Source organism: Leucoraja erinacea, chromosome 20, assembly GCF_028641065.1.
Source record: "Leucoraja erinacea ecotype New England chromosome 20, Leri_hhj_1, whole genome shotgun sequence".
Classification (NCBI taxonomy): domain Eukaryota; kingdom Metazoa; phylum Chordata; class Chondrichthyes; order Rajiformes; family Rajidae; genus Leucoraja; species Leucoraja erinaceus.
In genome coordinates this window covers 9,455,648-9,482,549 of record NC_073396.1, presented here as the reverse complement: position 1 = coordinate 9,482,549, position 26,902 = coordinate 9,455,648, and the positions used below count along the sequence as shown (strand labels likewise).

The following is a 26,902-nucleotide window of genomic DNA, read 5'->3' as shown; positions in this document are numbered from 1 at the left end:
GTCGAATTGAAAGCATTTATGTATCTTGGTGTTCTGTGCAACATTTGCAGAGTGGAGTTAGATCCACAGGGAGGGAAGGGGGGGGGGGGGGCTGCCTCGTGTCACATGCAGTGGCCGGCCTGGTTCAAGAGTGTTTATACTTGCAACGGCACAACAGAATATGTAAACACACATTATGGGCGACACAGTGGCGCAGTTGCGGCCTTATTATGCCCCTGTCCCACTTAGGAAACCTGAACGGAAACCTCTGGAGACTTTGCGCCCCACCCAAGGTTTCCGTGTGGTTCCCGGAGGTTGCAGGTGGTTGCCGGAGGTTGCAGGTAGTGGATGCAGGTAAGGAGACTGACAAAAACCTCTGGGAACCGCACGGAAACCTTGGGTGGGGCACTAAGTCTCCAGAGTTTTCCGTTCAGGTTTCCTAAGTGGGACAGGGGACATTACAGCGCTGGAGACCCGGGGTTGATCCTGACTACGGGTGCTGTCTGTATGGAGTTTGTACGTACTCCCCGTGACCTCCATGGGTTTTCTCTGAGATCTTCTGTTTCCCCCCACACACCAAAGACGTACAGGTTTGTAGGTTAATTGGCTTGAATTTGTATACTTAGTATAAGTGTAAATTGTCCCTAGTGTGTGTAGGCCGGTGTTGATGTGTGGAGGGGGGGGGTGGGATCACTGGTCGGCACGGACTCGGTGGGCCGAAGGGTCTGTTTCTGCGCTGTATCTCTAAACTAAACTAAATATGTTGTGAGCAGAAGCTAAATTCAGATTCAGATTCAGATTCAATTTTAATTGTCATTGTCAGTGACAGTACAGAGACAACTTTTAGCATCTCCCTTGAGTGTAGCGAATAGCAAACGATTTGAATTGTCCCTAATAATAAGTGTCCGGGGGGGGGGGGGGGGGGGGGGGGGGGGGGGTTGGGGGGGGGTGTGATTGGCAGTCACCGAGGTACGTTGTTGAGTAGGGTGACAGCCGCCGGAAAGAAGCTGTTCCTCGACCTGCTGGTTCGGCAACGGAGAGACCTGTAGCGCCTCCCGGATGGTAGGAGGGTAAACAGTCCATGGTTGGGGTGAGAGCAGTCCTTGGCGATGCTGAGCGCCCTCCGCAGACAGCGCTTGCTTTGGACAGACTCAATGGAGGGGAGCGTGGAACCAGTGATGCATTGGGCAATTTTCACCACTCTCTGCAATGCCTTCCGGTCGATTAAAACTGCTCGATTAATGTTTTGTGACATTGTTGGCGCCAGAAACATGGCGACCCTTGTGTACTGCCTAGGTGAGGTCTGCTGTATGGGCTTGCCGGGTTGCATACAAAACAAAGCATTTCGCTGTACCCAAGTACATGTGAGAATAAAGTGTGTTGGAAGCAACTGCAGATGCTGGTTTAAATCGAAGATAGAGGCAAAAACCTGGAGTAACTCAGCGGGTCAGGCAGAGTCTCTGGAATAGGTTCAAGACCCTCTGTTACTCACCCCTCCCTTTCACCATTGAATATCCACTGTCACACATTCTGGTTTGTGGAGATTGAACTGAGTACCGGATTATCTTTAAGAAGGAACTGCAAATGCTGGAAAAATCGAAGGTGGATAAAAATGCTGGAGAAACTCAGCGGGTGAGGCAGCATCTATGGAGCGAAGGAATAGGTGACCTTTCGGGTCGAGACCCTTCTTCACCTAATCCTTCGCTCCAGAGACTCTGCCTGACCCGCTGAGTTACTCCAGCATTTTGTGGCAATAAAGTAGCCAAATATTCGGCTGCGTGTGATATTTCCGTGTGAGTGAAATGTCGAGGTTATTTGAGGAAAATCATCAAATAACATGTCCCTGGCTGTTGAGTGAATGTACGTTTACACATCTCCCTACTTTGACTGGCACACAATATTATATTGTGGCTGACAACATACTTCAGTGGAAACCAATGTGCCCATTTGTGGCGGGGCTCATCAAACATGGTTGGGAATCTATCCATGTGTCACTTGGAGGTAAGATGATTTATTAAGCTGCAGGAAAATTAAAGTGTTGGTGGCCTAGCCCATAGTAATTGGAGCACCTATATATGGATAGACTATGACATTGTTAGATAGGCATTTGATTTGCCACTCGGAGAAGCCTGCAGGCACAAGGAACCGCAGATGCTTGAATCTTGCGTACAAAACAATGTGCTGGAGTAACTCAAGGGGTCACACAGTATCTCTGGAGGACATGGATGGCCGGCATTTCAGGTCGGGTCCCACCTCCAGACCAATTTTACTGAGTTGGGGGCAGGATAAAGCCCGGCAAGTGATAGAAAGGAACTGCGGATGCTGGCTTACACCGAAGGTAGACACAAAATGCTGGAGTAACTCGGGACAGGCGGCATCTGTGGAGAGAAGGAATAGCAGACGTTTTTCGGGTCTGTTGTATTCACACCTTGCCCCACCATATCTCTGGTCTCCCCCTCCCCTGACTCTCAGTCTGAAGAAGGGTCTCGACCCGAAACGTCACCATTTCCTTCCCTCCAGAGATGCTGACTGGCCGGCTGAGTTACTCCAGCTTTTTTGTGACTGTTTTGATTGAATGAGTCCAGACCCTCTCCCTGTGGCACCTGGAACCAGAAGATGCAGCAGACAAGTGCTTTCCAAACCATGAAGCAAGTCCAAAGGCCTGCATTTGTCATTACCAAGTTTGACAATCTGAGTGTTTTGCTTACGATTCTTCACGAAACTTGTCAACCTGTGTCTCGACTTTTGACTGAAACATTTGCACTGTACAATGTCTGGGAAAATAGTCTGGATCTTTCTCCGTGTGCAGACGGCTGGCAGTGATCTGGTTAATTCTCTTTTGTCCTTTGTCTTCCTCTTAAATCTGTCTATTTTCTTCCTTTTTCGCCTCATCTTTCCTCCAAACCAAGGGTGCGGTTTGAAAGAATTAACACAATGCCTATAAAAGGTCACAGAGCTGGTAGGAGGCCACCGAAAAGACACCAGTCTTTCTCTGCCAGATCTTTGCTGAGGTACTGGTGTTGTTTTGTGCTTGGCGTGTACTGCATGGGGACTGCTACTCTAATGGTATAAAGTTGTGGGGGGGACGGGAGGGAGGACGGGGGACACACCACTGGCATTAACGCATTGGCGCATGTGTGAACAGAAGAGAGAGTAACTCAGGATTGCTGCTTCATTTATGCATGAAGTTTGCGCTATTTATCAGCACGCTTTAAATGGCAATGTTGTACAGAAACCAAATTGTAGCAAACAATTGGCAGTCATTAACACTGGCTGTCTCACACACACACACGCACACACGCACACGCACACACACACACACACACGCACACGCACGCACACGCACACACACACACACACACACACACACACACACACACACACACTGCTTTCTGTTCCAATCTAAATGTAACCATTTTAAATTACACTGTGCCGCAGGAATGTGGCTGAACTTTGTCAATAGGTGCGACCTTTCTCAGAACATGTTGAAACCCTTTTTCTTCACCCCCCCCCCCCCCCCCCCCCCCCCCCCCAAACCCAATGCGGCATGAGTTGCTGCCTCACAATGCTAGAGACCCCGGTTCGATCCTGACCTCGGATGCTGGCTGTGTGGGGTTTGCACGTTCAACCTGCGACCGCGTGGGATTTCTCTGGGAGCTCCGTCTGGTTTCCTCCCACATCCCAAAGACGTGCAGGTTTGCAGGTTAATTGGCCTGAAGACTAAATTGCCCCGAGAGTATTTGAATGTAATGGTGGGATAACATAGAACTGGGGTACGGCTGATCGATGGCTGGCATGGACTGGGTGGGCAGAAGGGCCTGTTTCCATTCTCTATCTCGGAAATAACCCCCCCCCCCCCCCCCCCCCCCCCCCCAGCCCAAAATTTCACATTTCCACTATTTTAAAATCTAATCTTACCCCTGAGAGTACACAATACTCCAGAAGCTGCAGAATAAAATATACATTAATACTGAAAGTGTGCAATCAATAAAACCAAAAACTATTATTTTCTGGTTTGATCAGCATCAACACAATGAGCGTTGTAATTGGATTTGAGACGATTGGTAGATAATATTGCCATTTGAAGCATCATTGAATGCCTTCTGTCATTTTACCACAGTTTTTAATAGCTGTGCAACGTTGCATGTGGGATGTTTCTGGGCATGCATTTTATTTTCCTCTTCAAAGACCTGGTTGCGTTTAGACCTTGCATGAACATGATAAAACATGCAGCTGTGGCAAGGGATCCAAGCTGTCACACGGTTCAAATCCTGAAACTAAACCGTTAAGAATTTGAATCGAGCAAAAGCAAAGATGGCCCGAGTGTTATGCTGCTTTTGCGTGTCATGAACTGAGTGTTTAAGTGAACTTATTTTGCCACCTGTGTTTATAAGCACAGATGTGCAGGTTAAAATGCCCCTTTGTTTTCACCACAAAAATCTCTGGCATGCGAGTCAGAGGCCCACGTGATTCCCAGGCGAGGTCTTGCCTCTCCTCTCTCTCACACACACACACACATGTTTTGCTCTCTCCAAACCTTAAGAGGCCAGCTCTTTCATAGCTGCCGCCCTCGAACGTCACGCCCGCCCGTAATCCGTGTCGGGCTGGAGAGTCGTGCGGGAAAACAACTGGAATAGGGAATGGCACAACTTAGCAAGAACAGAGTGTTGTCAGTAGGGATCAGCTGGGGAAAATGTCCGAAGTGAAACTCGATTTAAAGTAGGAACTTGGATGGATTAAGACTTTTTAAACAAACACCAGGACTTGAATGAGTCATGATATCTTTATTGAGCAGGCATGCCTTCACTAATATTGAGCAGGTACTGTGAACTGGATCTGTTTGTGTCGTCTTGATGTTTATCGTAAAATGTCTCGTTCGTTCACTGAAATTATCTCACTCTGTTCTGGTTTAAACTTTGCCGTCTATGTTTCATCAGCAATGTGGCCGCCTTTACATCTGATATTTATTTATCTATCCATGTCTGTCATTTCCTTAATGTGCTGCGATATTTTGACTGCTATAAAATGTGACTGCTATTAAATCACGAGAGAAATAGATCGGATAGATAGATGCACAGAGTCTCTTGCCCAGGGGAGGGGAATCGAGGACCAAAGGTCGTAGGTTTAAGGCGAGGGGTAACTTTTTCACACAGAAGATGGTTAGGTGTATGGAACGAGCTGTCAGAGGAGGTAGTTGAGGCTGGGGCAATCCCAACGTTTGAGAAACAGTTAGACAGGTACATGGATAGGACAGGTTTGGAGTGATATGGGCCAAACGCGGGCAGGTGGGACTAGTGTAACTGGAACATGTTGGTCGATGTGGGCAAGTTGGGCCGAGGGACCTGTTTCCACACTGTATCACTCTATGGCCATGACTCTATGCTCATTAAACTACGGGATTATTGTTCAGATTAAACATTTTGCTGGATTGTATGTAGGTACATAGTGAGGCCATTGCAGCACTGGGGTAGAAACATAGAAAAAAGGTTTAGGAGGAGGCCATTGGCCCTTTGAACCAGCTCCGCCATCTATTGTGATCATGGCCGATCATCCACAATCAGTAACCCGTCCCTGCCTTTTCCCCATATCCCTTGATTCCGCAGGCCCCTAGAGCTCTATCTAACTCTCTTTTAAATTAATCCAGTGAATTGGCCTCTGCTGCTTTCCGTGGCAGAGATTTCCACAAATTCACAATTCTGGGTGAAAAGGTTTTTTCTTGTACGAGAGGTGCTGGGGTCACCGGGAACATCCGATTGTCTTCATTCTTTACACTGTCTATTGCAAACCCACTGACGCCCACAACTATCTGGACTACACTTCTTCCCACCCTGCTTCATGCTAAGACTCTATCCCCCTACTCCCAATTCCTCCGTCTATGCCGCCTCTGTGCCCAAGATGAGGTGTTCCATACTTTATTCTTCTCATTCCTAAAGTCCTCATTCTTTAGGGAACGGGGATCCCGTCTCCCATCATAGATGAGGCCCCCACTCGTGTCTCCTTGGTACCTCGCAGCTCCGCCCATGCTCCAACCATTGATTCAAGCCCTGTAGTAATCAATCGACAACAATTATTTTGCTGAATTCCTCATTGTATTTCAGCAAATGTTCCGGAGTGTTGGGCAGTTCAGAAATAAATAAATACACATCATTGAGGGTTAATTGTAAAGAGATGAGCTTGTTGCCCAAGAGTTGCCCATCATTGTGATGTCGGAACTCAAGCTCAATGCTGAAATATTGGTGTTCTTTGTTCTTTTACCTTAGTTTAATTTCATTTAGAGATACAGCGCGGGAAACAGGCCCAACGAGCCCGTGCCGACCAGAGATCCCCGCACATTAACACTATCCTACACACATACTGGGGACAATTTACAATTTTACTAAAGCCAATTAACCTAATTAAACTTGTTAACTTAGTTTAGCTACGGGGCGCAGCGTGGAAACAGGCCATTTGGCCCGCCCAATCGGTGCAGACCAACAATCACCCTTATATTAGTTTCTATCCCACACGCTAGGGCCAATTAACCTACTAACCTGTACGTTTTTGGTATGTGAGGGGAAACCAGAGCACCCAGTTCAGTTTAGTTTATTGTCACATGTACCGAGGTGCAGAGATAACCCATGCGGTCACGGGGAGAACATGCAAACTCTGTACTGACAGCGCCCATAGTCAGGATCGAACCCGGGTCTCCGGCGCTGAGGCAGCAACTCTACCGCTGCACCACCTTACAGTATCTGCTTCCTGATGGGGAAAAGCTTGAGTGGCAGTGTGGGCAGTGTGTTGTGGGCATGGCAAGTGATCTGATGCATCAGCCCACTGTGAAGGGCATCCAGTGTTCACTGGTAGTTTGCAACATAAGAAGTGTATCACTGTGGTCCCCAAGGGGGTATCGTGAACAGCTGGGAATACTGGGCCCACAACAGTCGTATTATTAGCATTGCGAGAGTTTGGACCGCTTCCAACTACTCTCTGATGTAAACATTAGCTCCCATCTGCAGATGCTCTGTTTTTCCTCCTCTTCACAATGTTGCTTTGCCACTCTCCTTTCACAAGGCACTTTTCTCAAAGGCTACCATGTTTATTGAGTCCGGGCATCAGTCACCGTTAACCCTCAAGTGTCTTAGTTCACTGAGTGACTGAAAATGAATGTGTGTATATTTCATTGTTCAAGTGGTCCAGTACAGAGTTGAGGGCCAGTGAGATCGCAACCTCCATTGATCAGTTGGCAAGTTGTAGCAGGTCCAGGTTCTTGCGATCGGAGTGGATCTGTGCCATAACCAACCTCTCGAAGCACTTCACCACCACGGACGTTAGTGCCACCGGTCGATAGTCATCGAGGCTCCTTATACTCCTCTTGGGGACCAGTATTATGGATGCCCTTTTAAAGCAGTTGGGAACCTCAGACCTCAGTAATGCGAGGTTGAAGATGCCCGCAAAAACTGAAGGATCTTCTGACGTCTGCCTCCGTTGACTGTGATTGTAATACCATCAGGGGTTATGAGGGCTTGGGAAGGCACATCAAAGTTCTCCCTTTCAAAGCGTGCATTGAATGCATTGAGCTAGTCTGGATGTGATGCTTCGCTGTAGCTTGAGCTGCCCCCCCGAGTGTTGGTGGAGCAGTGCTCCTCATCCTGGCAAGAATGTAATCATTGTTGTGGCCTGTGCTTTATAGATGGTGAAAAGAGGTTGGGCTATTCCAGGTGTCGACCTCCACAAGGAGAATTGGCTTATTTGTGGGGTGCAGGCACACTCCTGATGCAAAAGGTTGACTGTGGTATATGCGGTTGGCTGGGTTAACATGTGATGAGCGTTTGACGGCACTGGGCCTGTACTCGCTGGAGTTTAGAAGGATGAGAGGGAACCTCGTTGAAACTTACTGAATAGCGAAAGGCTTGGATGGAGCGGATGCAGAGAGGATGATTCCACTAGTGGGAGAGCACAGGATCAGAGGGCACAGCCTCAGAAGAAAAGGAAGCACCTTTAGAAAGGAGACGAGGAGGATTTTTTTTAGTCAGAGGGTGGTGAATCTGTGGAATTCATTGCCACAGACAGCTGTGGAGGTCAAGTCTTTGGGTATTTTTGAGGCGCAATAAGGATATTAAGGGTTATAGACAATAGACAATAGGTGCAGGAGTAGGCCATTTGGCTCTTCGAGCCAGCACCGCCATTCAATGTGATCATGGCTGATCATTCAGAATCAGTACCCCTTTCCTGCCTTCTCCCCATATCCCCTGACTCCGCTATTTTAAGAGCCCTATCTAGCCCTATCTAGCTCTCTCTTATGTGGAGAAGGCAGGGGGATCGGGTTGAGATGGGAAGATAGATCAGCCATGATCGAATAGTAGACTCGATGGGCTGAATGGCCTAATTCTGTTTCTACAACTTAAGAACTTGTGTAGTGACAGGAATGTTGTTGACTACATCATGTCCCTGCTACCCATCTCCGCCCTCCCAACTGTTCACAGAAGTCATTTGGTCTTTTAAGTCTGTGACAGCTCTTGGAGTAATCCCATTCATTAATCCTGGTCAGAGTTCTAATTATTCTCTTGCATGTGGCCACTGACACCCCCTCCAAACCCAATGCCCTCCTAATCTACCTGAAGAAGCGGTGATTAATAGCAGCTACTTAACCCAACAGCCAGCAACTGAGAGTGTTGACAACTATTCAGGCACGTCTGTTAAAACATGTTTACATGTAAAACAATTTGTAAAGTCGTTCAAAAATCCAGAATTTGAACAATTAAGCGAACTTAAGTTAAATCAAACCTTTAGTTTGTTTGTCACCCGTTCGGTCAGCTGGGCCCATTGTAGCTTTAGACATGTATCCCTTTCCCATCTTGACTTTAGAGATACAGCGTAGAAACAGGCCCACTGGCCCACTGAGTGCAAGCTGACTAGCGATCACCCGTACATTAACACTACCCTGAGCACCAGGGAACAATTTACAGTTTACAGAAGCCAATTAACCTACAAACCTGGACGTCTTTGGAGTGTGGGAGGAAACCGGAGCACCCGGAGTAGATCTGATGGGCCGAATGGTCTGTGATTCTGCTCTAATCACGAATGAGCATGAATTCAGAGCAGGGTTTGATGGCATGTGCTCTTTGTTACATTTGAAGTCTGATTTCATGGAGGGATTTTAAACAGGCAGGAGTCCGTTGCATGTCAGTCAAGGACCTAATGTCCTATTTATGTGACCATTCGGTAGAGAGACTGAATGAATGTTAGCTAATGGGCTAAATGTCTATCGAAGGCAGGCGTAGACCATCCCACTGCAACTTTGGAACCCATTTTCTGCTCAACATGTCAACTTCTGCCCCATTATTTTTATAATTATTTGGCATGGAGGTTACTCAGGCGAATACTAATGATAAACCAAAGTCATGATTCAGCTAATATACATTCAGAGAGGAGTATTCTGTCAGTTAGAAACATAGAAACATAGAAAATAGGTGCAGGAGTAGGCCATTTGGCCCTTCGAGCCTGCACTGCCATTCAATATGATCATGGCTGATCATCCAACTCAGTATCCTGTACCTGCCTTCTCTCCATACCCCCTGATCCCTTTAGCCACAAGGGCCACATCTAACTCCCTCTTAAATATAGCCAATGAACTGGCCTCAACTACCTTCTGTGGCAGAGAATTCCACAGATTCACCACTCTCTATGTGTAAAAATTTTTTTTCTCATCTCGGTCCTAAAAGACTTCCCCCTTATCCTTAAACTGTGACCCCTTGTTCTGGACTTCCCCAACATCGGGAACAATCTTCCTGCATCTAGCCTGTCCAACCCATTAAGAATTTTGTAAGTTTCTATAAGATCCCCCCTCAATCTTCTAAATTCTAGCGAGTACAAGCCGAAGTTTAGTTTAGTCTTGGGTTAGTTTATAGTTATGTGTACCAAGGTACAGTGAAAAACTTTTGTTGCGTGTTAACCAGTCAATAGAAATACTATACATGATTGCAATCTAGCCGTCTACATTGTACAGATGCACGATGAAGGCTAAAACGTTTAATGCAAGTTAAAGTCCAGTGAAATCCAATTAAAGATAGTCCAAGGGTCTCCGAAGAGGTACATGGTAGCTCAAGACCACTCTCCAGTTGTTGATGGGACGGTTCAGTTGCCTAATAACAGCCGGGAAGAAACTGCCCCTGAATCTGGAGGTGTGCGTTTATGAACATGCAAAGATGAGTATTATGTTACTTGGCCATAATGAAAATTTCCTTTGTGATTTGACACATTAGAGGAGAAATATTTTTCGGTGACAATTGCAGATGAGTATTAAATCCCTCGGGTTAAATTCCTCTCGGCTACTTTGACAGTGATACACACCAGATTGAAATAAAATCTGTCAAATCTTACGTTAAAATAACAGACATTTGATACGACCACGAACAAGCACTCGGTGCAGGTGTGTCTCTTTTATGATTGTCGTTTTCTCACAGAATATTTGCAGAATGTTTAGACAGAAAACTATAAATCTATCAGTTTGCCGGGGGAAAAAAAGACAAACTTGTGGGTGTCACAACAAATGCAACTTTTAAACTCTGTGTCACAAAGTATAAGCGGCAACCAGACATTCAGGGGCGGCACAGTGGTAGAGTTGCTGCCTTACAGCACCAGAGTCCCAGGTTCAATCCTGACTGCGGGTGCTGTCTATACGGAGTTCGTATGTTCTCCCCGTGACCTGCGTGTGTTTTTACCGGGTGCTCCGATTTTCTCCTACGCTCCACAGATTTACCGCTTTGTTGGCTAATCGACTTCAGTAAAAAATCGTGAAGATCATGAGGGGAATAGATAGGGTGAATGCACAGAGCCTTTTGCCCAGAGTAGGTGAGTCAAGAACCAGAGGACATAGGCTTAAGGTGATGAGGGAATGATTTAATAGAAGCCTGAGGAGTACCGATTTTTATACAAAGGGCGATGGGTGTATGGAATGAGCTGCAGGAGGATGTAGTTGAGGCAGGTACTGTTGCATGGTTTAAGAAACATTTGGACAGGTACATGGATAGGACAGGTTTCGAGGGATATTGGTCAAACGCAGGCAGGTCAGACGCTTGTAGATGGGACATGTTAGTCAGCGTGGGCTAGCTGGGCCGTAGGGCCTATAACCAGCAATATGGTGGTGCACCCGGTAGGTCTCACAGCGCCAGAGACCCGGGTTCGAACGTGACTTTTGGATGCTGTCTGTGTGGAGTTTGCACGCCCTCCCCGTAACCACATGGATTACCTTCAGATGGACTGGTTTCCTCGCAGATTACCAAAGGCCTGCGGGTTTGTAGGTTAATTGGCCTCTGTCATTTGCTTCTGGTGTGCAGGGAGTGGGTGAGAAAGTGGGATAACAAATAGAACTAGTATGAACAGGTGATCGATGGTCGGAGTTGACTCATTGGGCCGAAGGGCTTGTTTCCATGCAGAATTTTTCAATAAATTAGCCAGCAATGAGAGTGAAGATAGACACAAAAAGCTGGAGTAACTCTGCGGGACAGGCAGCATCTCTGGAGAGAAGGAATGGGTGACAACCCTTCTTCTGACTGGTTAGAGATAAGGGAAACGAAATGTAGAGAGATAAAGAACAATGAATGAAAGATATGCAAAAAAGTTCCGATAATAAAGGGGTGATGATAAGCCAAGTCAAGTCAACTTTATTTGTCACATACACGTACAAGATGTACAGTGAAATGAAAGTGGCAATGCCCGTGGGATTGTGCAAACAACAGAACAGAACAGAACCCAGTATTTACAGCTGTAACATCTGACTGCTCTTACAAATTTCTTGAAGGAATGAGAAGATCCACCAAGACTCTGCCCTCTTTTTGATGAACAATTCAATGTTGCCTACCGTATTTATTACTGTGAGTTTATGGGGATGGATGACAATGCCTAACCTCTGGATTATAGACACAAAGTGCTGGAGTAACTCAGCAGGTCAGGCAGCCTCTCTGGAGAAAAAAGACATGTGACGTTTTAGGCTGGGACCCTTCTTCAGACTGGAATTATAATAAAATAACATTTCATTCCTATGGGTTATTCCTGCACTAAATGTTTCACTCATCTTGAGTTTTCAGAAGTCGCGATTTAATGTTGCCACAGCCAAGCTGGAATGTTTTTCTGTTTATCCTCCTTGGTAAGGGTTTAGCTATCAAGTATGCAGAGGTCAGTAAGTAGGTGGTGGACTGTGGGAAGTTGTAAAGTGATACAAAGATGTTGCATTTAGAGAACGGAGTGACGGGAAGAATCGGAGAAGCCGTTTTGAAATGGAGAATTGGCAAGAAATCGGGTTCATTCAAGGGACTGCTATCATTCCCCATCAGTCTTATGTTGAGCAATGCAGCTACCTTCATTATGCTTGCCACCTAGGCGGGACGGTGGCACAGCAGTAGGTACTGCCTTGCAGCGACAGAGACCGGGTTTGATCCCGACTACGGGTGCTGTCTGCATAGAGTTTGTATGTTCATCCCGTGACCTGCGTGGGTTTCCTCCGACACTCCAAAGACGACAGGTTTATAGGTTAATTGGCTTGGTAGAAATATTAAATTGGCCCTGGTGTGCGTGGGATAGTGTTAGTGTGCGGGGATCGCTGGTTGGGCTGAAGGGCCTGCTCCCTAAACTGAACAAAAAGCCTGTGAGCCTGTGTCTCTAAACTGAACAAAAAACAAAACTATTGATAGACTTCACTTTGTACGTGCCATGATCTTCTCATGTTGGGTTCTGAGGGGGAATTAATACCTGTAACAACCCAACCAGATGGTCCAACTGAGAGATTCAGGGAAACGGCAAAACCTAATCCAGTCCAATATATAAAAACATCATGGATTACTGCATAGCATTAAAGGAAAACAAATAGCAACAGGTGTATGTGTCAAAGCTGGTATTGAACTTAACACCTTATTAGCAAGAGATTATGTTTGTTATGAACATTCGGTAGGAATCGCTACCTTACAAATTGGTAGTAAAGAAGGCAAATGCAATGCTAGTGTTTATATCAAAAGGACTAGAATATGAAAACAAGGGTTTAATGCTGAGGCTCTATAAGTCCGATCGCATGTGGACTATTGTGAGCAGTTTTGGGTCCCACATCGGAGCAAGGATGTGCTGGCGTTGGAGAATGGTCCCAGGAATGACCAATACAATGAGCACTTGATGAAATTGGGCCTATATAGAAGCCTGGAGTTTAGAAGGATGAGAGGCAGGGATCTCATTGAAACTTACCGAATAGTGAAAGGCCTGGATAGATTGGATGTGGAAAGGATGTTTCCACTAGTGCGAGAGTCTAGGACTCAGAATAAAAGAATGTTCCATTAGGAAGGAGATGAGGTGGAATTTCTTCAGCCAGTCGGTTGAGAATCTGTGGAAGTAATTAACACAGAAGGCTGTGAAGGCCAAGTCAGTGGATGTTTTTAAAGCAGAGTTTGATAGATTTTTGATTAGTATGGGTGTCAGGGATTATGGGGAGAAGGCAGGAGAATGGGGTCGATCAGCCATGATTGAATGACGGAGTACACTTGATGGGCCGAATGGCCTAATTCTGCTCCAAACACTTCTGAATTTATGAAGATAGACACAAAATGCTGGATTGACTCAGTGGGGCAGGGCAAGCAGTACCTCTGGAGAAAAGGAATAGGTGATGTTTCTGGTCAGAACCCTTGTGTATCATTTTATTTGAAGAGCAAGAGTCAACAGTGTTTTATTGTCATGTGTCCCAGATAGAACAATGAAATTCTTACCTGCAGCACAACAGAATATGTAAACATAGTACGATGTAAACAATATAATAAATGAGAAAAAAAAGTTTAGCGTGTGTGTGTGGTGTACATATATATATATATATATATATATATACACACACACACACACACACACACACACACACACACAATACACACATACATATATATATATATATATATATATATATATATATATATATATATATATATATATATATACACACATATATATATATATATATATATATATATATACACACATATACTTACACGCACGCAAACCAATGTTCCCAGGTCTATGTAGTTCAGAGCTTATTTGGAGATTGTTGTGTTTAATAGCCTGATGGTCGTAGGAAAGATGAATATCAAAGAATTCCAGCATATTACCATTCCAGTTGTAGAATTGTCCGATAACAGTCGGATCGCCGTGCAGCCAACAACTTGACTGAGTGTACACAAAAAAGCTGGAGAAACTCAGCGGGTGCAGCAGCATCTATGGAGCGAAGGAAATAGGCAACGTTTCGGCCCGAAACGTTGCCTATTTCCTTCGCTCCATAGATGCTGCTGCACCCGCGGAGGTTCTCCAGCTTTTTTGTGTACCTTCGATGTTCCAGCATCTGCAGTTCCTTCTTCAACTACTTAACTGAGTGGTTTCAAGCACAAATGTGCCAAAGGGGAAAGCCGATTTGCATCTCAAAGAGTGACATTGTACTCTGTTAAAGATAGGTTATACTTCTGGTTTACCATGAAAGGAGCTTCCAAGAACAAGTGCACTTGTGATAAGGGGCGAGCATAAACGTGTTTCTTGACAAGTAGAAACAGTTCAAATGTAGTGTTTGATATCTTGTACCGCTTCACGACATATTTCATTCGTGCATTTGATCTTTATCGTGTTCCAAATTAAAATTTGAAGTGGATAAGCGACATTTTTTTTCCCCTTGGAATTATCCACTAGAATATTGGAAGCCACGTATCACTTTAGTACCTTTCAAGGGTTTCCTGAGGTTTTCTGTCACCGTTCTGCTTTATTATACTCACGCAGACAGAGATACAGTGAGAAACTCTTGTGTTTAAGAAGGAACTGCAGATGCTGGAAAATCGAAGGTACATAAAAATGCTGGAGAAACTCAGCAGGTGCAGCAGCATCTATGGAGCGAGGGAAATAGGCAACGTTTCGGGCCCGAAACGTTGCCTATTTCCTTCGCTCCATAGATGCTTTGCGTGCTTGGAGTGTGGGAGAAACAACACGGAGCACCTGGGGAAAATGCACGCAGATCGCAGGGAGAACTCAGCATACAAACTCTCATATAGACAACCACCCAAGAGTCAGGATAGATCCCGGGGATCTCTGGCGCTGTAAGGCAGTGTGTCTCTAGCACGTGTGTCACTGTGCACGCAGTCACCATACAAACTCCATATAGACAACACCCATAGTCAGGATAGATCCCGGGTCTCTGGCGCTGTAAGGCAGTGACTCTTAGACCACTAGTAAGAGTGGAATGATTGTACAAGTTAACACAGTCTACCATCACTAATACGGACCTCATTACAAGGCATTTGGGTTATAGTGGACGGTGTGCTCCCACTGTAATCAGGCCACACTGTCTCTTTAAGAACACAGGCTCTCGTTACACTGCGGGAGGCCATTGAAATTGGCAAGCAATTGCCTCGATCAACATATGCATCGATGAAGGACTTAAAGTGCTGGGGTAACTCAGCAGGTCAGGCAGCATCTCTGGAGATGCTGGAGTCATACAGCGGGGAAACAGGCCCTTCGGCCCACCTTGCCCACACTAGTCCCATCTGCTGAGTTTAACACATATCCCTCTAAACCGGTCCTTATCATAGGATAGGTGACATTTCGGTTGAGAAATGGAAGAGAGAAGTTTCCGACCACCATGAGGCCAAGACCCGCAGTGTAGTGATGTAGTTCCAGCGTTCACCGCCTCCCCGGTCATTATGAGGCTGGGACCACCGAAGCTGCCGCCGACCCGCACCGCCACCCTAGCCGCTTCCAGACCGGGCCTACCGTCATTCCCCATCAGGGCCGGGACTGCCGACACCAACCCAGGCCCTTACTGCCTCCAGGATGGTGGTGCAATGGTAGAGTTGCTGCCTGACAGCGCCATTGTCCCAGATTCGATCATGACTACAGGTGCCGTCTATACAGAGCTTGTACGTTCTCCCCGTGACCTGCGTGTGTTTTCTCAGAAACGTTTGGTTCCCTCCCATACTCCAAAGACGTACAGGTTTGTAGGTTAATTGGCTTGGTATAAATGTAAATTGTCCCTAGTGTGTGTAGGATAGTGTTAGTGTGTGGGGATCATTGGTCGGTGCAGACTCCATGGGCCGAAGGGGCTGTTTCTGCTCTGACTTTAAAAATAAGTATAAAGCCATGTAAGGCATTATACATTATGTATTTACTGCTTAATTTTTAAATAAATGTATACGTTTATGGAATTAATGGTATGATTAAGTTGCTTTCTTCCCAGTTAAGGTGAAACTGTTGCAATGCGAGTTGATCAATTGTAATCCATTAATAGTCAGAATAATCGCAAGCCATTTTGTTCTACAGAGGTACAGCTGACTGGTTTGGGGTTAGCAAGGATAACGACACCACCCAAAAATGGCAGAGGAAGAGCCTGCGACACTGCAGCCAGAGGTACGGCAAGCTTAAATCACATGTCATCCGTGAGATGGAGCTACCAAGTCAAGACAACATCTCACTCACCAGCACTGAAACCCCCCCACCTCTCTATGTGGGGCAGCAGTTTGGCATGCAGAAGGTAAGCTCTTGTGACGGTGACGTCTATTTATGGTTAGTGTTATTGGCCAATGTAAAGGTAAATGGAAGATGGGTGAATAGTGGGCGACACGGTGGCGCAGGAGTAGAGATGCTGCCAGTCTCACAGCACCAGAGACTCTTGTTCGATCTTGACTGTCGGTACGGAGTTTGTACCTTCTCCCTGTTACCGCATTAGTTTTCTTTGGGCGCTCCAGTCTCCTCCTACACTCCAAAGACGAGCAGGTTTGTAGATTAATAGGCTTTGTAAAAATTGTAAATTGTCCCTGGTGTGTAGGATAGTGCTAGTGTGTAGGGATGGGTGGTTGGCGCAGACTCAGTGGGCTGAAGGGCCTGTTACCGTGCTGTATCTCTAAACTTCTATCTTCTATTTCTCAATGATTCCAGCACCAACAACCACCTTCCACTTGTAGGTCAAATGTAAATTTCAATTCATCGTGAATGTTGGTTTCTGTTTTACCATTTGATGATATTCCTCGCAGCCCAATGGGATCTTTAAATTTTGGGGAAAGAAAACCTACAGTATCCCTGTATCAAAACTTTTAACCAGATGTTGCGATGGTGTTTTGGGAGCATTTAGCTACATTCAGCACTGCATTGTGTTCTGATGCAAACAGCATATTAATATTGTTCATTTAGTTTAGAGATACAGTGAAAACAAGCCCAACGGCCCACCAAGTTCACACCGACCAACGATCCTTCTGAATTTTGTAGTCGGCAGAGCAGTACTCTGCATGTCGCCAACTAATATTTTATCAAGCCAATTTTATCAAGCCAGTTTGCACAAGCCAATTAACCTACAAACCTGTACGTCTTTGGAGTTCTCGGAGAAAACCCACGCAGATCACGGGGAGAATGTACAAACTCCATACACATCGTAGTCGGGATCGAACCTGGGTCTCTGGCACTGCATTTTGCTGTAAGGCAGCAACTCTACCGCTGTGCTACCGTAACTGCCCACTAGATCCCCGCTCACTAGCACGATCCTACACACACTAGGGACAATTTTACATTTATACCAAGCCAATTAACCTACAAATTAACCTCTACATCTTTGGATTGTGGGAAGGAACCAGAGCCCCTGGAGAAAACCCACACAGGTCACGGGGAGAACGTGCAAACCCTGTGCAGACAAGACCCCATAGTCAGGATTGAACCCGGGTCTCTGGCGCTTTAAGCAGCAACAGTGCCACCGAGTCACCCTCTAATTGTTGCTCTGACAATGTCAAAATCAAATACTTTAATAGCCTGGGTAGACAAAAGTGCTGGAGAAACTCAGCGGGTGCAGCAGCATCCATGGAGCGAAGGAAATAGGCAACGTTTCAGGCCGAAACCCTTCTTCACAGTCTGAAGAAGGGTTTCGGCCCGAAACGTTGCCTATTTCCTTCGTTCCATAGATGCTGCTGCACCCGCTGACCTTCTCCAGCACTTTTGTGTACCTTCGATTTTCCAGCATCTGCAGTTCCTTCTTAAATAATTTAATAGCCTGATGTGTATAGCTGGATAGTAGCGAGGGAACTTTTTCTTTTTGACTGACGACTTGGTTATTCATTTGTAGAGTCATAGAGTGATACAGCGTGCAAACATGCCCTTCGACCCAACTTGCCCACACCAACCAACATGTCCCAACGACACTAGTCCCAACTGCGTGCGTTTGGCCCATATCCCTCCAATCCTGTCCTATCCATGTACCTTCCTAACACTATCCTACGCCCACTATGGTCAATTTATAATTGTACCAAGCCAATTAACCTCCAAACCTGTACGTCTTTGGAGTGTGAGAGGAAACTCGAGATCCTGGAGGAAACCCACGCAGGTCAGGGGGAGAACGTACAAACTCCATACAGACAGCACCCGTAGTCAGGATCGTACCCGGGTCTCTCGCCCTGTAAGTACCGCTACGCCATCGTGCTGCCCCAAGTTGCCAAGGAGACTTAACACCTTGCCAAGGAATGGCCAGGGTCATTTGATTATCCCAAGGGAACGATCATCGAAGTCAACAGTGGTCTCCATTGTGTCCTCAAACGGATTGCACAGCTTAGGAATCACGAGAGAGTGATCAACAGAATGAGCTACGTATGACTTTTGCCAACCCTGCACCAAGGATGTGGAGATATTTTCTATTGTCCCATCAGTAAGCTAACACGTGTCATAGAGTGATAGTGTGGAAACAGGCCCTTCGGCCCAACTTGCCTACACCGGCCAACAATGTCCCAGCTACACTAGTCCCACTTGCCTGCGCTTGGTCCATATCCTTCCAAACCTGTCCTATCCATGCACCTGTCTAACTGTTTCTTAAACAATGGGATAGCCCCAGCCTCAACTACCTCCTCTGGCAGCTTGTTCCATACATCCACCACCCTTTGTGTGAAAAAGTTACCCCTTGGATTCCTATTAAACCTTTTCCCCTTCACCTTGAACCCATGTCCTCTGGTCCTCGATTCCCCTCCTCTGGGCAAGAGACTCTCTGCATCTAAATAGTGATATTGAACTCTGTGTCGTTCTGCGTCTGTTGCACAGCAGGTGCCGTGTTTCCAACTGAGGAATTGCCAATAAATCATTTAAAACCTAATTAGCTTCCATTGATAGTGTGTCCTTCGGCTCTGGGTCCCCATGGAGTCTTTGGTATTCTGTTGCTTATGTATAATCTATTACAAATTTAGATAAGACTTTTCCTATCAAGCTTACAGCCTCTTTCCACACTACAACCGGTCGAGTTCTCGAGTCACACAGCACGCAAACAGGCCCATCTTGCCCCTGCCGACCAAGATGACCCACATACGTTAATCCCTTCTACCTGCACTAAAACTAAATGCTGACTGTTTCCTAACAAATTACCAGTGCTCAATACTGACATCTATAATGTAGGAATTCAAAGCAGCGAAATGAGGCCATTGCTCAATCTTATCTACACCATTCATAAACACAAAGTCCTGAAAAAGGTTGGACCTTGTTTTATAGAGCTGTATTTATTTATTTGTCTCCTAAAGGCATGTCCTGTCACAGGAATACAGTGTCGGATGCTGTGGTCCAGTGGGAATTTAGCTATTTTATAATCTCCATTTAAAACTCAGCGTATTTTTGTTAAGTATTCGTCCAACTGGAAGTTTGGAAGTTTCCTTTGGTTGCAGCTTGCCAATCTTGAAAGTTATAAAAGGGCAGTTTAAATAATCAGGCTGCGAATTAGTTCCCAAATTTTATAACTATCTGTTGTTCTGAATGTAAAACCACAAGGGAATCTTATCCAGAACTAATATGAGCATCAGGTTAAAGATAAACGGCAGAGGGGGGAAAAATGGGGAAAGCAGATGAGAGTTTGTTACCCAGAACAGATCCACCACTGATTTTTTCCGGCTCCCGTGGTTCCACAGCCCTTTCTCGATTCTCTGTTTTGTCGGACCAACAGAGGTCACTGCCTTTGAGAGGAGTTGACCGGTACTGGGACGGTCCGCCTGCAACGTCAGGGGGCCGGGAAGCCAGCCCGCAAAATCGGTCGTGGAAGTCGGCCATGGAACGGATCTTCCGACTCCAGCCGGTCTGGAGCTCCAGACCCCTGGCCACGGGGCAAATTCATCCCACCGATCTGACACCCAAGTCCCGATGAGATCGATTAGCTAAAAGGATTTGAGTATAGGAGCAGGGAGGTTCTACTGCAGTTGTACAGGGTCTTGGTGAGACCACACCTGGAGTATTGCGTACAGTTTGAGGAAGGACATTCTTGCCATAGAGGGAGTACAGAGAAGGTTCACCAGACTGATTCCTGGGATGTCAGGACTTTCATATGAAGAAAGACTGGATAGACTTGGCTTGTACTCGCTAGAATTTAGAAGATTGAGGGGGGATCTTATAGAAACTTACAAAATTCTTAAGGGGTTGGACAGGCTAGATGCAGGAAGATTGTTCCCGATGTTGGGGAAGTCCAGGACAAGGGGTCACAGTTTAAAGGATAAAGGGAAAATCTTTTAGGACCAAGATGAGAAAAACATTTTTCATACAGAGAGTGGTGAATCTGTGGAATTCTCTGCCACAGAAGGTAGTTGAGGCCAGTTCATTGGCTATTTCCGGGAGTTAGATGTGGTCCTTGTGGGGGATCAGGGGGTATGGAGAGAAGGCAGGTACAGGATACTGAGAGTTGGATGATCAGCCATGATCATATTGAATGGCGGTGCAGGCTCGAAGGCCCGAATGGCTACTCCTGCACCTAATTTCTATGTATCTATGAGATCGGCCGCCTCACCCGGGGGGGGACTTCCCGGGGGGGGGGGGGGGGGGGGGGGGGGGGGGGGGGCATTTAAGTGCAGTTGTCCGTGTTAAAAGGTGCCGGACTGCCAGTTGCCGGAAAATCTGATGGACATGTACAGCATAAATGATAATTCAACTCTTGCATGGGCATATTCTGGAAGAAAGATTAAATCTATGAAATGGCATTAAACTTTTTCTAGACACTCCACACCACTTAATGTGCGGTGAAGTACTTTTGAAGTGTCGTCACAGTTGATACATTGAAAATGTGGACCTCGTTGGCATGGAGTGAGCTCAGGGACGTAGCAGAGTGAATGTAACTAGGCGATCTGGCGTTCGATAACATTGAATGACGGGGTTTATTGGCCAGTACACATAAGTTAAAGGGGTTTCTTGAATTTCTTATTCAACCATTCCGTTCAATGCACTACATATCTCTAAAACTATAACACTGAAACAAAGTATGTTTTTCATTTTGTTGCATTACAAGCCACTTTTGGTCTAGTATTTCAGAGCTGCTGTAACATGTGATCAGGGGTTTAATGAAAAGTTTGATGCAGACCCTCAGTGACTGGAATGGCTCCCAGAATTGTCAGACGTAGGCCGTGAATGTTTGGTGGAGTCCACCAGCTAACGGCCAAAAGTATTCCCAAGCAGCCAGAAATTGGACCGAATCCAAGAGGAACATGCAGCACACTCTCCACCGCCCGGCTGACTAAACTGTCTCCATGCACGGGCGGCATGGTGGCACAGCGGTAGAGTTGCTGCCTTACAGCGCTTGGAGCGCCGGAGACCCGGGATCCATTCCAACTGAGGGTGCTGTCTGTACGGAGTTTGTACGTTCTCCCCGTGACCGTGTGGGTTTTATCCGCGATCTTCCCCCATACTAAAACCCCTGCCCCACGGTACGAGTCCATTCCAAGAGTTCTCCCGAGTTTGCCCTGATTCGAACTCGGAGATTTACGATAATGGCCACTCGTCAGTACTCGGGGCTTTCGTGGACATTTTTCATCATGTTGAAAAATCTTCATGAGTCTTCCCGTGCTTACCTGCTGGTAGCGAGTCTTCCCGAGTACCTGCCGTTAGCGCTAAGAGACTGCCCCGAGCTCCGACGTACCCGCTACGTTCATTCTCTGTGCTTACCACAAGTTTGATTTTTTTTCAAACTCGGGAGAGCTCTTGGAATGAACTCACATCGTGGGACAGGGCTATAAGGGATGGGCCGTTTAGGACTGAGGTGAGGAAAAACGTTTTCACCCAGAGTTGTGAATCTGTGGAATTCTCTGCCACAGGAGGCCAATTCACGGGATGTTTTCGATAGAGAGTTCAATATAGCTCTCAGGGCTAACAGAATCAAGGGAAATGGGGAGAAAGCAGGAACGGGGTACTGATTTTGGATGATCACCCCTGATCATATTGAATGGCGGTGCTGGCTCGACGTGCTGAATAGCCTACTCCTGCACCTATTTTCTATGTTTTCCTCCCACACTCCAGAGATGTACAGGTTTGCAGGTTAATTGGCTTGGTAGAAGTGTAAGTTGCCCCATGTGTGTGTCGTGTACTGTAAATGTGCGGAGGTCGCTGGTCGGCATGGACTCGGTGGGACGAAGGGCCTATTTCCCTGCTGTACCTCTAAACTAAACTGTTGCCCACCACCTGGTTTTGAGATTACTGTGGGCTGGAAACTGAGTGAGTTTCAAACAGCAGCGGGGTTTAGTTTCTAATTGGCAAAGTCGCTCTGGAATTATGATCAGTAAATTGGCCAGTTTATTTGCGCTGCCTGATCTCCATCCAAGGCATCCTACTTTGATTCAAGTAATTCAAGGCCACGCACCTGGCTGCCAATTTCAGCGAGGTGCCGCAGTGTTATAATGGCCGCAAACATCAGCTACCGTGGCAACGCTTCCCTCAGATGTTCCTGATGTATGGAAAAGCCCGCTCCCGGGAATTTCCTCTCACAGGTTACAGGCATAGTCATAGAGACATGCAGCGTGGAAACAGTCCCAACTTGCCCACGCCGACCAAAATGCCCCATCTACACAAATCCCATCTGCCCGCGCTTGGTCCTCAGAACCTATTCTATCCATGCACCTGTCCACATGTCTCTTAAACATTATGATAGTACCTTCCTCAACTGCATCTTCCGGCAGCTCGTCTCATAAACCCACCATCCTTTGTGTGTTTAAAAAAAAAAAAAAAATCCCTCGGGTTCCTATTAAATCTTTCCTACCTCACCTTAAACCACTGTTCTCTGGTTCTCGATTCGTCTACTCTGGGCAAAATACCCTGTGCATTTATCTGATCTATTCCTCTCATGATTTTGTACTCCCCTCTAAGATCACCCCCTCATCCTGCTGTGCTCCAAGGAATAAAGTCCTAGCCTGCCCAACCTGTCTCCCTATCACTCAGACCCTCATGTCCTGGCAACACACTCGTAAATCCTCTCTGCGTCCTTTACAGCTTGACAATATAATCCCTATAGCATGATGGCCAAAACTGAACACAATACTCTAAATGTGGCCTCGCCAACGTCCTATACAACTGCAACATGACCACTTTGGACATAAACCCTGAAATGCAAAAAAACCAGCTTAAAATGATTGCTTCTTGTCAGACATTCTTTAAGTTGTACTATTGATCTAGATTAGAATTTTGTGTCCAATGTTGATTAATAGATGCAGCTGGAAACAGTCTTTAGGTCCTCACTGCCCACCTGTTCCATGTTATTCCACTACCACATCCACTGCCCAAAATACTCGGGGCAATTTACAGAGACCAATTAACCTCCAAACATGCACACCTTTGGGATATTGGAGGAAGCCAGAGCACCCGGAAGAAGCCTACACGGACACAGGGAAACAGTGCAAACTCCACAGCACCCGAGGCCGGGTTCGAACCCAGGTCTCTGGCGCCGTGAGGCATCGGCTCTACAAGCTGCGCCACTCTACCACCCCTCTCTGTGAAGCATCTGAGTGTGAATTACAACTTTGATTGGAACATGAAGCAGATGATGGCAAATAGGTGGCCCTTTTCTATACTCTGCTGGATTTTCACCCAGCCTTGCACCCAGACAGCATTTAAACCCCTGGATTTGCTGGGACTGTTATCTTAAAGTGCAGGTCATTAGCGTTCTATTAATCTATATTTATGTAGGATAATTGTTATGACACTGCTAAATGAAAAGTGAAGGCATTTTGCATTTTCTTTCAGAGAAATACTAGTGTTTCTCCCCCCTCCATCCCCGCAATTAATATTTAGTTTGTTGAATTCACCCTGTGTTTTTCTTCCTTTGTCTGTATTTTTTAAATGTGCAAAATGTGAAAAGCATCAGAAAATGCAAGAAAACTCTGCAGATCATGCAGCATCTGTTGGAAAAGAATCATAGAAAATAGGTGCAGGAGGAGACCATTTGGCCCTTCAAGCCAGCACCGCCATTCAATATAATCATGGCTGATCATCCTAAATCAGTACCCCGTTCCTGCTTTCTCCCCATATCCCTTGATTCCGTTAGCCCCAAGCGCTAAATCTAACTCACTCTTGAATACATCATTCCAACAGTTAATATTTCAGATCAGAGACTACATTAATGTTCTCAACATGGCGTAAGCTTCTGTGTAAACAGGCATTGCCATTTTATTGAAAGACATTGTGTAGGAAGGAACTGGAGAAGCTGGTTTACACCAAACTTGCTGATGTAACTCAGTGGGTCAGGAACAAAAACCTTGTTGCGTCAGTGTGAAAACAGATGTAAAAGATAATCCATTGGGGTTTGGATGTGGCTGTTCAAAATAGTTTGTTTGCACCAAAATACAATGTTTAAAGCAAAGTTGTCTCGGCAGTGTCATTTTCAGTTTGCATTTTGTAGTTGATCTTCTCTGTGTGTTGATGATCCAAAGCCAACTCGGGCAGCCGCCATTGGGGAACCTTTACACTAATCATTCTGCCCTTTGCCACCCTTGTACAGTCAGTCAGTTTTAATCCTATCCAGTCCATTCCTGTGCATTCTGCTCTAGTTTTACAGCTGTCTATTACTGTGGGGCTTGTAATTATGGACACTAAATGTATGCGTGTCTTAGTTGACACTGGAGTAACTCAGCGGGTCAGGTTGCATCTGTGGAGAAAAAGAATAGGCAACGTTTCGGTTTGAAAGGGAAATGTGAGATATGGAAAGTAAATAGAACAAATGAATGAAAGATGTGCAATAAGTAACAATGTACAAGGAAAGATGGAGCCCACAATGTTCCATTGTTGGCTGTGGGGCAGGTGATAACGAGTTTTAATTTTGGCGAAACAACGTAGAAAAAGACCTTTCGGCCCACTGAGTCTGCACTGACCAGCACACTAACACGACCCTACACGCACAAGGAATCATTTATATTGAGGAGGGCACTGACACGGGTGAACACGAGAAAGGCTGCAGGCCCCGATGGCATCTCGGGGCGAGTACTCAAGTCCTGTGCTACGCAGCTAGCTCCAGTGCTCACTACATTATTCAACCTCTCCCTGGACAAGTCCTTGGTCCCTGCCTGCTTCAAAAAATCCATCATTGTACCGGTACCAAAAAATGCCTCCCCAGCCTGCCTGAATGACTACCGTCCGATGGCCCTTACCTCGGTAGTCATGAAATGCTTTGAGAGGCTGGTGAAGAATCACATCTGCGCCTTCCTCCCTCGGAACATGGACCCGTTGCAGTTCGCATACCGTCCGAACAGGTCCACGGACGATGCGGTCTCCCAGGTCATGCACACCGCTCTCTCCCATCTGGACAGCCAGAAGGGGGGTTACGTGAGGATGCTGTTCATAGACTACAGTTCAGCCTTCAACACGATAGTCCCCACCAGACTGGCCGGGAAGCTACTGGAATTGGGGCTCAACACCTCCCTGTGTGCCTGGGTCCTGGACTTTCTCACCGCCAGGCCCCAGGTAGTCAAGATGGGAGGGAATACATCGAAGTTCCTCACCCTGAGCACAGGATCGCCCCAGGGTTGCGTCCTCAGCCCCCTATTGTACTCCCTGTACACACATGACTGTGTGGCTAGGTTCAGCTCCAATTCAATAATTAAGTTTGCTGATGACACTGTGGTGGTGGGCCTGATCTCAGACAATGATGAGAAGGCCTACCGGGAGGAGGTGGCTGATCTAGCACTCTGGTGCCAGGAGAACAGCCTCCTCTTGAACATCAAAAAAACGAAGGAGCTGATCATGGACTTTAGGAGGGCACATCATCCGAGGACGTACACTCCATTTAGTATAAATGGGGATCCTGTGGATAGGGTGAACTGTTTTAAATATCTGGGAGTCCGCATCTCTGAGGATATGACATGGTCATCACACGCCTCAGCACTGGTGAGTAAGGCAAGGCAGCGCCTTTACCACCTCAGGCAATTGAGGAAATTCAGAGTGTCTCCGAGGATCCTACAGTGCTTCTACGCAGCGGCGGTGGAAAGCATCTTGTCCGGGAACATTACCATCTGGTTCGGGAATTGCTCTGCCAAGGACAAGAAGGCTCTGCAGAGAGTAGTGCATTCGGCCGAACGCACTATGGGAACTTCACTCACCCCCCTGCAGGAACTATACAACAGGAGGTGCAACTCCAGAGCAAACAAAATCATGAGAGACCTCTTCCACCCCTGCAACGGACTGTTCCAGCCGCTACGGTCAGGCAAACGCCTCCGTTGCCATGCAGTGAGAACGGAGAGGTTGAGAAGGAGTTTCTTCCCAGAGGCAATTCGGACTGTAAACGCCTTTCTCACCAGGGACTAACTCTACAGAACGTTTTTCCTTCTATTATTTATTATGTAAAAGAATATGTGTGTTATGATTGTGTTTATAATTTGTTTGGTTGTTTTGTTGTTTGTCTTTTGCACAAAAGTCCGCGAGCATTGCCACTTTCATTTCACTGCACATCTCGTATGTGTATGTGACAAATAAACTTGACTTGACTTGACTTGATATTTATACCAAGCCAATTAACCTACAAGAATCGAGTTGACCCAAAACGTCACCCATTCCTTCTCTCCAGAGACGCTGCCTGTCCCGCTGAGTTACTCCAGCATTTTGTGTCTAGCTTTGGTTTAAACTAGCATCTGCAGTTCCTTCCTACACAATTAACTTACAAACCTGTATGCCTTTGGAGTGTGGGAGGAAACCC

The 26,902-nt window shown here is 46.3% G+C and overlaps 1 protein-coding gene across 5 annotated transcripts in view; it reads left to right on the top strand.

The window, feature by feature from the left end:
- Positions 1 to 26,902, top strand: part of rhbdf1a (rhomboid 5 homolog 1a (Drosophila)) — a 230,213-nt gene that overhangs the window by 160,494 nt on the left and 42,817 nt on the right. For 4 of the 5 annotated variants that reach the window (XM_055651194.1, XM_055651193.1, XM_055651196.1 and 1 more), the window contains one exon: positions 16,282 to 16,492. In XM_055651194.1, coding sequence (XP_055507169.1) covers positions 16,282 to 16,492 — 211 coding nt within the window. Of the gene's footprint in view, positions 1 to 4,518; positions 4,800 to 16,281; positions 16,493 to 26,902 lie in introns of those variants that run through there. The other variant, XM_055651198.1, reaches the window with a different exon arrangement.